General features: G+C 46.7%; 2 protein-coding genes across 2 annotated transcripts in view; one reads left to right on the top strand and one right to left on the bottom strand.

Moving 5' to 3' along the window:
- EDF1 (endothelial differentiation related factor 1) overlaps nucleotides 1-5,210 on the top strand; it is a 5,720-nt gene extending 510 nt beyond the window's left edge. The window contains exons 2-5 of the mRNA XM_006022690.2: nucleotides 1,329-1,380; nucleotides 3,016-3,176; nucleotides 3,702-3,795; nucleotides 4,654-5,210. Of these exons, the coding sequence (XP_006022752.2) occupies nucleotides 1,329-1,380; nucleotides 3,016-3,176; nucleotides 3,702-3,795; nucleotides 4,654-4,715 (369 nt within the window). The 3' untranslated portion in view covers nucleotides 4,716-5,210. The remainder of the gene's footprint in view (nucleotides 1-1,328; nucleotides 1,381-3,015; nucleotides 3,177-3,701; nucleotides 3,796-4,653) is intronic.
- A 143-nt stretch (nucleotides 5,211-5,353) lies between these two features.
- The window catches only part of MAMDC4 (MAM domain containing 4), a 30,572-nt gene continuing 24,551 nt past the window's right edge, over nucleotides 5,354-11,374 (bottom strand). Inside the window, 6 exon segments of the mRNA XM_025203040.1 lie at nucleotides 5,354-7,615; nucleotides 8,666-8,841; nucleotides 9,482-9,596; nucleotides 9,915-10,042; nucleotides 10,489-10,623; nucleotides 11,335-11,374. The exon segment at nucleotides 11,335-11,374 is cut by the window's right edge and continues 30 nt beyond it. Coding sequence (XP_025058825.1) covers nucleotides 7,562-7,615; nucleotides 8,666-8,841; nucleotides 9,482-9,596; nucleotides 9,915-10,042; nucleotides 10,489-10,623; nucleotides 11,335-11,374 — 648 coding nt within the window. The 3' untranslated portion in view covers nucleotides 5,354-7,561.

Genomic DNA, 11,374 nt, shown 5'->3' with positions numbered 1-11,374 from the left:
TTTCATCCCGTGGAGAAAATTCAGTGCTGTCTTGCTGATCTTTCTTGTTGCTCCTCACGAGCGATTCAAGTTCCAGCTTGAAACAAGAGCGGGGGGGGGTTGTTTTTTTGGCCTCAGTAAAGAGAAGTACGCCTGGCTGGTTGTTTAACTTGTGTCTGGTTTGAGTCACGAGCGCTCGCTACATTTTGGTTTGTAGGTTACATAAAGAAATAGCCAGAAAATAAGGTTGACCCAGGGAATAGGTTACTTTAAAAAAACAAAAACAACCAGATCTGCTCTAATACCTTAGAGCAGTGGTTCTCAAACTTTTTATTTTTTCTCATGGACCTCTTGAAAATTGCTGAGGGTCTCGGCAGACCGCTAAAGAAACTTCTTTTTTTGTTGTACAAATCGAAGCCAGCATTCGCTGTAAGCTGCGCGGCCATGCGGGCACGCTCGTGCTGTGCTGCCAGGCACGGCCGCGCAGCTTAGAGGGTGCGCTGATCGAAGCACACTGCTCCTGTCGCAAGATCAGTAGCGTCAGCTTGCAAGTACAGATATTCTCAATTACCCCGCAACCTTTCTGCGGATCACCCGAATGGAGCTCGTGGACCAGCGGTGGTCCGCCGGCCACGCTCCGAGAACCTCTGCCTTGGAGCAAAGTGATGTCTCGCATCTAAATGGTCCGACTGTTAGCTAAAGTCGGGAGGGCAGAGAGAGCACTCCTACCTGAGTTGGTCTAATAAAAGATGTCAGATTTATCCAACGAACCTTGTCTGCCTACGTCCTTAGACCAACACGGCTACAACCTTCACCCCTGTTCCTATGCACTTGTCATTCCTAGCAAGATTAGTGCTTGACAACAAGCAGTTATTCTTTAACTAGACAGAATGACTAGATGAGCCCAAACAAAAAAACAGTCTGATTATGTGAGGTTTGACTCATTTTTGTGGCTATAGATCTACCGACTTCTCGTTCATGGAAGCATTTTGTTCTGCCTGTCCTGCCTCAAAATCTAGGTGCAGGGACATTCACACCCACACAGTCTCCAGTCTTTCTCCAGTATATCCAAAATGTCTAAATAATGAGGATGATTTTCCCACTGAACCTCATAAATCTTTTTTCCAACTGCCAAAGTAAGCTACTTTCTTCCTTCTCTCTCGTAGCTGTATTATTGTGGGTTGCCTGGATACATGCTTGTGGAGGATTTGCATGTTAGCAGCTTGGCTATATAACAAAGATTGATTACTTTCCAATAGTAAGAGTCATCCACTGATTGTTTAAACAGAAGCCTATATCTTTATGGTGGTGCAGCTAATTTTGATTAAGTTAAATTTTCTTCTTTCCAGGCAGTCTTAGCAGCTCAGAGAAGAGGAGAAGATGTGGAGACCTCCAAGAAATGTATGTATTTCTGTCTGGGAAGTAGCAGTTATGTGCTTTCACCTAATTTCAGGATAATAAATAAGCATGCTGCCTTCAGTATGATATGACAACTTCTGTGCTCTAAAAATCATTGTTCAACAGGCAGGACTTGCACACATCTCATTTCATTGGGGCTAATGTTTCAGGATCTAACTGATCCATGGAACAAAATAAGACAGGAAATCTTACAGAAGTCCTGGTGAAGTATGCTTACTAGTGGAACTAACCATGGTAATTTTTCTTTCTCCTTGTCACATTGAAACAAAACACACTTTGCTGAATAGACAAACTTCTTTGGGTAGATGTGATATCTTTTATTAGACCAACTGGAAAGTTCTTTGCAAGCTTCGGTGAATATTGACTCTTATAATTGTCACTGCTTAGGAAGCTTGAGTTATTAAGCTCAATCTTAATACAGACAATCTGCAGAACAGTGGTCATAGCTTCATAATTTGTTGCAGCCAGCTTTCCATGTACAGAATGGTATTTAATCCCGTGTCAGTGCCTCCTACTCGCCTGTACAGCCAAATCCATCTTTTCCAAACCAGTTTTTGGATAGATTATACTTGTTAATTGCCAGGCTTCTTATAAAAAGTAAAGATACTTTTTGAGCATCATGAAGAAAACCTAGTATAACTCTTCTTGAATTACAAATTATCAAATTACTCTCACTTGAAACTTTGACCAGCCTCTAATATTGTAGAGGCAAAGCTGAGGGCTGGGGAAGCTAGTGTCTTGTAGAGTGCCAAAGCACCATATTGTCTGCAAAACTATTCTGTGCACAAGGAAAGTACTAATAACTTTTAAGACTTCAATGCAGTGTTTTGTCTGTTAATGGCAACATGCAGAAGAGAAAATATGGGGCTCTTGAGTTGTGGGTTTTTCAAGGTCTCTTTCTGCATGTGTTCTTATATTGAGAAAATAAGGTCTGGGATAGTCTGTAATAATTGGAAACTTAAGCATCTGTTTCCCTCCACGCTTTCACCTCTTCCTCTTGATGTCACTCTTCTTATTTGGAATGTTGATGCCTCCATAGATTTATCTGACAAATGCTGACCTTAATGTCAATAGCAAACACTTTGTGTAAGGGAAGCTTTTCACCTTTAACATGCTTGCCCTGTCAGTAAGGTAAATAGACCATCAATGCCACCAGCAAAATCTGTAGAGCTTTTACAGTTGACTTGTATTTAGAACAACAGAAACCAGCCTTCTCAGGCTTTTGTTGTGAATTGTAAATAAGATAAATGTGTACAAATTCAGTAGTTAAATACTTTGCAAATCACCTTTTTAAAACCTGCATGCCTCGAATGTTTGAAGTGCCTTAGGGGTTGAAGTATGGGAGGTGAACTGCTGAGAGGAAGTCAACCATTCTAAACAACCTTCCATTATATGCTTAGAAGTGTGCAAGAGCAGGACAATGATGCGTGCGTTTCTTTGACTATTTCACTCAAAAAATGCAGAAGGACTTGATTCAGTTCAATGGGCACTTCAACAATTGGGATGTTAAATCCTGAAAGTTTTCCAAATTTTGTAGGAGCTGAGACTTAGAAAGTACTCATCCTATCAGTACAGTTCTGAAGCCTACCTCTTCATTGTTCTTGTTTTGAATGGCAGGGGCAGCAGGTCAAAACAAACAGCATTTTATCACTAAGAATACAGCCAAGCTGGACCGAGAGACAGAAGAGTTACACCATGACAGAGTTTCCCTTGAGGTAGGCAAAGTCATCCAGCAGGGTCGACAGAGCAAGGGCATGACCCAAAAGGATTTGGCCACAGTAAGTATTAATTGATTTCATCTAGCCTTTACACCTGCTTCTCCCCAGCCCTGGTCTGAGTGTGAGCGCATGTGGCACTCTTAAGCAGTGTGAAACCAGCTGCTTGTCTCCTATCTTGCTGCATCAAGCTGGAGAGGAGATGGAAAGTTTTGAGCCTAATGCAGTAGTTTAATTAGCAGCTGAGACAATGGACCTGTGGACTCTGTTTAGAACTTGTGAATATTCTTTACTGACTGTGAGCACAAATATGGCAAGTGGGTGGGTATTTAATATTTCTTACTCTGTCAAAGCAAATGAGCCCTGACCTAGTAATTGCAGATTTAGGGCTTTGTCTTATCTCTGTCTGAGCTACTGAACAATGGCGTTCCTGTCATAATTTTGGACCGCACTTGTTTGTGGTCACATAAGGCTTTTGTACTTCTGAGATAATCTTGTCATTAGTGTTATGTGGGGTGGCTTGGGCTTGTGCTTCTGAATGTTTACTGTGTATTGAACTGATGTGTTTAAAGCACATCTTCTCTTTAGAAAATCAATGAAAAGCCACAAGTTATTGCTGACTACGAATCTGGAAGAGCAATCCCCAATAATCAGGTTATGGGCAAGATCGAAAGGGCCATCGGTAAGTGTTACTTACAGACTCCCAACATATCTAAACTATTTGCAGTGCCTGGGAAGGATTGTTTCCCTTAATGGGCATGTATATTTAGCTGCTTCTCATGTCACAAACTGACACTCTATAAGATAACAGTTAGTGTTTTAGGACTGTAGCTCCAGGGGTGTGATACTCTAGATTCTGAGCCACTGCTGTTTCATGGAGCATCCTGTGTAGTTTCTCTCAAGGTGCATCTGCTGTTAAAACTAAGTGCCAGCTGATCCAGAAACAAAAACTCTTAAGCTTTCATCCCCTTGCAGGAACTGAAAGTTTTTAGATTGGGTCAGTGCCTAGGATTTGTTTTGTACCCTCCAGAGAAGTGCTGTCATACTGGGGCGTTTCAAGGCCTGAGACTGAATCTGAAATCTGGTAGCCTGCAAGTGAGAGAACTGCCCCTCAAAAATTTTAATAGCAGGCTATATTTGCTGCTAATACTATGTGGAATGGCTGTAGTTATTTACGCTTAGGCAGCAGAGTGATGCTTCTGGGATGAGGAATATTTTTTTTTTTTTTTTTATCAAAGTATCAATCTCTGGCCAACAGTATAGCTGGCAAGGATTATCCAGGACACGTAGGATTAGCCCAGATACTTGAGCTAGGATTAATTTTTTTTTTTTTTAATTTTGAACTGCCTGCTAATCATGCCTTGCGAATAAACTTCTGCTTTAATCCTTGTTTCTCCTTGGTTTCTGTCTTTTACTGTCAGTTACCCCAAGCACTTTGAATTCATTCATGTCTGGCTGGCTAAAAATTCGGATCTTATTTTGGTGTGTAGTGAAAACTCAAGTTCTCTTGATGAAAGCTGTTTCCTTTGTTTCATTCCAGGCCTTAAGCTACGTGGGAAGGATATTGGAAAACCACTCGAAGCTGGTCCAAAAGGGAAATGAAAACAAAGCCTCGAAATCAGTTTGTTCAGACTGATCTCGTCTGGCTGGTTCTCCTTAACCACCAGAATCTCTCTTCGTATTGCCAAGCTGAACAAGAGGGTTTCAGACTTGCTTGGGGGGGAAATCTGCAGAATCTCTACCTGCTGTAAAAAGGCAAATTTAAAGAAGCGATTTTCCTGATTTTGTTTTTCCTTCCTCCTTTCCAGAGATTGAGGAACTAAACCCAAAAATACTGCATCTAACTTCGCCAGAAAAAAAATATGCATCTTGGTGTTTTAGAAGCAGCTACTGTTAAGACACTTGGGTGATCTGAAGTGGGATCATTTAATTGAATCAGCTTTGGGGGTGGGTGGGATATTGTAACAAGTTTGGGAGAGGCGGGGGTTAGTCATATCTGTATTGGAAATGAGTGACTCCCAGTCACTGCATCACAATGACTCTTTGTTCCTTCCAGCCTGTTTTAAAGAGATCTATAATAAAGTTTGATACCCTTCAGTTGGATGGCATAGCCACTCCTTGGATCTTCCCATTGGTACTGTTTTCAGTCTTCCATTGAGGAGGGTCTTGCCTTTCTGACTCCCCTTTAGGTCTGGGCGTATAACAGTCTTGTTACACTTTTTTACTAGACCCCACGGCTTCTTTCACAGCTTCTGGTAACTTACTCTTCCTGGGTTCTTCAGCTCTAGAGATTGTGGATAGCACCACACTTCACCAATGATCTGTTCTGAACAGCCTTGATTCGAGTCCCCTGACACGGTGCTGATTCTAGTTCTGTGTAGCACAGTGAAAGAGTGACTTGAGAGCAGTGAGATGGGAGTCCTAGGTTCTAGACCCCAGAGCAAAGACTGGAATCTCTTACTGTCGCCCCTGTTGAATGCAAAATGCATGGGTAGTCCCCCTGAACTAGGTGCTAAGCCTTGCGTTAGAGCCTTCACCAGGGAAATAGGTGGACTCTAGAGTTATGTTCCATCTTGCTGTCTTACTCTGCTGCAAAGAAAGAAATGCCTTGACAGAGAGGTGGACAATATCTATCCTACCTAGACTAGCCTGTAATCTGGAGGTTAAGGAAATCTGAAGTTGAAATGTTGTGCTGAAGAGTATTGAAGTAAAATCTCCCACATCAGTGTGGTGGCTGGAGCACTGGCAGATCTGTGTGTGTGTGTGGGGGTGTGCATATGCACCTAGAGACAAGAGTGGGTTTCAGTCTTCCATCCTCAAAAGCAATAGGTTAGGCACTTAAGTCTCAGAATAAGGTTTGGGTAAGCTCTTTTCAAGCTGCGGAGTACAGTAGGAATTTTTCCTTCTGGTGGCTAGTTTGTGCCCCCCACCTACTTGGTGAGCTGCATGTTTATCCAGTTCCTAGGCACTGGGCTCTAAGAAGTTTAAGCCCCGTGCTTAGGGCTGCGGACTCCCCTCCTGGGGCTAAGAATTTACAGATTAAGCAGGGTGATGCTGAGCCCAAGTACTTTTTATGGCTTACAATTTATCCAGGGTTACATGGGAAGCTTCTCACAGAGTTGCAGATTAAGGTTCCCATTTCAAAGGTGTTTTCTGTGAATGACTTGAAAAGGCATTCCTTCAACTAAAGAGCCTTCAGAAAAGTAACCAGAGTTCTTATTGCTCTGGACTTGCCCATTTAATTACATCCATCTTAAAGTGGTATGGTGTGTAATTGTGGATTCAGAACTGCAGCTGAGGCATCATTGGTGCTAAGTAGAGCAAAATAACTTCCTCCAAATCCAAGGGTGGCCAATCTGTGACGCAAGTGGCACAGGCAGCCTGTGTATGGTATGCAGCCGATCAGGGAAGAGAGAGATGGCAGATAGGGCAAAAAACAGCAAATCAGGGAGGGAGTAGAAGGCTGCATTGCAGATTGGGCAGGGGATCAAAGTGGTATCTGGGGAGGGTGTGGGGCTAATTTGTCACACCCCTCCCAAAAAAGTTGGCTCCCTACTGTCCTAATCTCCTAGATTTGGAATTTGACCATTTGCACAGTAATTGAAATGTGTTGCACTTCAATCCACTAAACTTCTAGATCCTCTTCAGCTGTGTGCTTCTGCTAGCCAGATATCCTTGCTTTGATGTTAGGAAGAGGAGAGCATATACCCAAGGTACACCACTGCACTTGTATTCAATTTTACCTTATTTCAGACCCTCTCTCCACTACTTGAATTTTGGTCCTGTCCTTCACAATTTAGTGACCCGCTCTCCAGCTTGCTAAGAGTAGACATGAGTTGGACTTCTGTAAGACTCCAATTGAGCTATCTATGGCTAGGTGTCCAACTTGGGAGAGGATAACTAGTCAGGCCAGTCTTTCAGCCAGCTGTATATCCATCTGGAGGCAATTACATCTAGACCATGTGGTCTTAGCTGGTTTATGAAAATAATACCTGCTGTTCCTTTGCACAAGAACTCAGTTTGATACACAAATACCCCAGCTTACTCCAACACAAACACTTTATAACTGTGTAGATGAAATGAACATGTATTCACACCTGCATAGATGCAGCTACCCATAAAAACAAGATGTTTATGTATGTCCTGATTTAGTTTAGAGGAATTTTGATCTTCGCATTAGCAAATACTGTAACAGACACTGATTAACACTGGCAGACTACTTCATTGTGCTACAGAAAATTCACTTTATACAGGACAACATTGTTGTCATGTTCTTCCCCAGTTCAAAAAGGCAGGGGAGAATACAGTGCTTGTCTACTTCCCTGCAGCTGAGACAAGTATATGTGGCTCCTATTTGATTCAGTGTGCATAATGCTTCAGGTTCAAGAGCAGCCTTGGAAATCAAAGGAGTGTGAGGCTAGACCAGGCAAGCAGCTGGTAGTGCTGGCTTAGTCATTCATCTCTTCCCCTTCTCTATGCCGTTGGGATATAATGATGCTATCCTGAAAAATAAAGGGGATATAAACTAGTTGCACTTAGCCCAGCCGTGATCTAGCTGGAAATGGACTTACTGCTTCCAGGTCAAGTAGGGGAGGTCTAAAGCAGGGATGTCAAAGTCATCTGGCCCTGCAGGCAAGATGAGTTCTGTGGGACAGGTCCATGGGCTGGAGGAAGGGAAGGGACCTGGTCCCTGCTAGATACTGGAAGGGAAGGGAGCTGGATACTGCTAGGACCGTGAACCACAGTGCTGGGCTTCTGCTTTCACTCACATGGTAATCAAGCAGGTGAGAGCTGCAGCCTTAGAGCCCCAGCAACACTAAGGCTTCCCACAGCAGCAGCCAAACACCAAGGCAAGAGGCACAGCACTGGAGCCCCAATGCCACCATTGAAAGCCACCCAGTATCACAGGAGCTTGGCTGCTACCATGGAAACAAGCTGCAGCACTGAGCTTGTTCCCACTGTGCTGCTGGGGACCCAGACCACAGCTCTAACCTGGGTACCCCCACTGCAGCCAGGGTCAAGACAAAGTCTGTGGGCCAGGTGACCAGTTCTGTGGGTCAGATTCAGCTCATGGGATGTGTTTGACACCCCTGCTCTAATGTAACAGCCAGTGGTGCATGGCCTGACATAGAGATACCAGTATGCTCCACCATCTTTTTGTCCATAACCAATTTCTAAGAGTTGGGTTACAGCTGAAGTGCCAGCAAGAGGCTGGTGGGCTTGGGCCATCCTCCAGCATGTCTGGAGCTGCTGACTCACTAGCATTGCTGGCTGAGGACAAAACTCATCAGCTGCCTTATAACAATGGCAAACTCAAAGCAAAAGTGATTCTATGTTTTGCCAGAATCTATAAGACCAAACAAATGCAGGTTATAAACCTATGTGCAAATGCAGTGCAGGCAGCTGGCAAGCTGTCCCTGTCCTTGCTGGCGCTAGCTGCACAGACTCTCTTCTCTGTGTGGCCTTCCAATAGGCAGCAACTAGCCAAGACCTTTAAAAAAGCCCCTGAATGTGCCCTCGCCCAGTACTGATGGCCCAAACAGTTTCCTTACATCGCTGAAAGTGATGTTGTCAAAGCCTGAGCTGGTGATGCTGTTCTCTGTCCTACTCAAGGACGCACTCTTCTTCAGCCAATAGCGTAGACTCGTTGCTAATGCGATCAAGACTATGAGGGCCAGGATGCTGCCAACTGCCACTGCTGCTAAAAAGCCTTTGGTAGGAGTCTTGTCTGCAAGCAAGAGCAAGTGGTGAGCATGCTGGGAGATGGTGACCCTGCACCAGCCCTGGCACAGGGCTTCATGGGGTTAAGCTGCAATAGGTGGGTCCTTCTCAGCTATTGGTCAGCAAATAGCTTCTAAATGACCGCAGCAGCAACATTAAGGACAGAGCAGGCCCTTGCCTGTCCTGGGCCTGAGCACTCAGTTTTATGCTTTCTACCTGTGCCGCTGGCTTTGTCCACACCCCTTCTCACACTATGGCGCATGTTCCCCAGTTGGACTGCCCTATGCAAGGCAAGAAGAGCACCCTCCAATTTCCCTTCCCCAGAAGTGGACAAGGTGCAGTGTTAGGGAGCTAGTGTGTGCTAAAGCTGTGTTGTTTTAAGGACTGAAAGGCAACAGGAGGTTGAATGTCAGAAAAAGTGTGTTCTGGGGCTTAAGGGGTGGGCTGACAGGAAGGTTGGGCTCTGATCCCAGTGCTGCTTCTAAGCCCCATTATAGACTAGGGTGAGTCATTTCACTTTCTAGAACCAGGCACCCCCTGCATTAAATAGGCACTAAGACTGAGGACCTGTGAGGCTGGGCTCAGGGGCAGTTACTGCAAGGAAAGAAGAACAGTTGTTCCAAGCTGTTATGGTGTTAGGCCCCCACCTTCCACTGGGAGCATCCGGTCCAAATTGCAACCCTGTCCATCCCTGTACTTGACATCATCCAGGGCAATGGTCCCTCCGATCGGCCACGCTCCATTAGTCACTTCAAAGACAATCTGCAGGGCAAGAGAGGATCCTGCCTGAACCCCATGCATGCACCGGAGGTGAGCAGCAGTAGTATGCCCAGGAAGGGATGGGAGAGGAAGAATGGGACTACTGGCTCTGGGCCTAATTGAAGGGGGATGGAGCAGTGACATCAGCACCCAGTTGCAAGCAAGCCTTCTTCTCCCAACCTGGGCACTGAACCTGTTGCCCTGTTAGCAAATGCCCAGTGCAAAGAGAGCGAGCAGGGTGGGAGTCTACCATGGTGCTGGACAGGCAGTGGCAGGGCCATGAAACATCTCAAGTGAAGACGGGGCCTGCCCTGATTTTACCTGGAACTCCTCAGGGCTCTGCAGGGGGATTGTCCTGTTCATCCAGCCTTGGCCCTGGTGCCCTCCAGTGCTCCACACCATTAGCTGCCCTGCCGGGCTGTACAGCTTCACCCTCAGCTCTCCGCTGTCTGGAACAGAGATGTGGGGATCTGACATCAATGCAGGTGGGCAGTGGGAGCTCAGCCTTTGCTCTTCCTGAGCTCCTTGCTCCCAGTCAGGGCCCCCACAGCACCTCACCACCATGAGGCAGAGAGCCCCAGCATGCCCTGCCAGTCCCATCCTACAGAGGAGGAAGTGGAAGCCAGATGATACACCATGCTCAGTGCCACCCTAGCTCTTGCCATCTGGAGACAGATGAGTCCTATTGGGCACTTGGCACCCAGAGCTGCCTAGCCAGAGACAGTATTACCCATAAATCTCTGCCCACCATGAGCCCCTGAGCAGCTGGTTCTATAAGCAGGGTAGGAACGAAGGATCCCTCATCTCCCCATGCCCTTCTTTCTGCCAAGCCCAAGGCCCCTCCAGAGCACCCCATTCCTTTTCTCCAGCACTTAGGGCACCTGGCACCACTTACAGAAATGCACCAGGAAGTCCATGTGATACCAAAACTGGAGGCAGGCACCTGTGGTAGCAGGCAGTTGCTCGCTCACCAGCAAGGCCCTGCTCCCCCCGGGGCCCAGCACGCTGGCATCAAAGTAGGCGTAGTGCCCTACAAAGGAAAGGGGCAGGTGAGCACAGGCAGGAACAGGCCTCTGGGCCAGATTGCTCCCCCTCACTGGGAGAGCACCTACCCACCAGCATGTCACCCCCACCAACTCCTGGGCAGGCAGACTAAGTTCAGTGGCCTCAGATCCTCTTCCACAAACACCCCCTCCCCACCAACGGTCCCTGAGAGCCAGGCAGAGGTGAAGTGTGGTGGTGGCTTAACAGGGTGGGGGATACTGGACCTGCTGCTTCCTGAGCTGTGCCTGCTCTGGGGATAAAGATGGCCCCAGTCAGGATCCCTTCTCCCCCTGAGACTGCACCACCCCATGCAAACCACCTCCAATAGGCAGTCACTGGGCTGCTTATGGCCCCAGACCTATTCCTGAACCAAGTAAGCATCTCCCCCTAGACTGGTCTGTGTCAGACTCAGCCCAAATCAACCAGTTCCCCTCCTTCCAGGCCACTCTGAGCCTGACCCCCATCCCACCCCACCTTTTAGCTTCCCTTCCCACTGCCAGGAAGACTGCAAGGCCATCAGTGCAGGGCAGAGGGGGTTTGGGATATACTGACTCACCAGCCCCTCTAAGGGGAGGGACAGGGTCAGGTCCCTCCCATGGGCCCCCAGGCTCCCTGGAGGGTGATTTCACCCTCAGCCTGAGCCTCACTGACACAGCATCTGCATGCACCTGGCCAGGATAACCTGGCATGCTCTCACCTTCCTTGGTGCCCAACGTGTGGTCCTCCTGGGGGCCTGG

Source organism: Alligator sinensis, unplaced genomic scaffold, assembly GCF_000455745.1.
Source record: "Alligator sinensis unplaced genomic scaffold, ASM45574v1 scaffold235_1, whole genome shotgun sequence".
In the NCBI taxonomy this organism is placed as follows: Eukaryota; Metazoa; Chordata; order Crocodylia; family Alligatoridae; genus Alligator; species Alligator sinensis.
The sequence above is the reverse complement of the archived record's forward strand: the minus strand, read 5'-3'. Positions and strand labels throughout refer to the sequence as shown.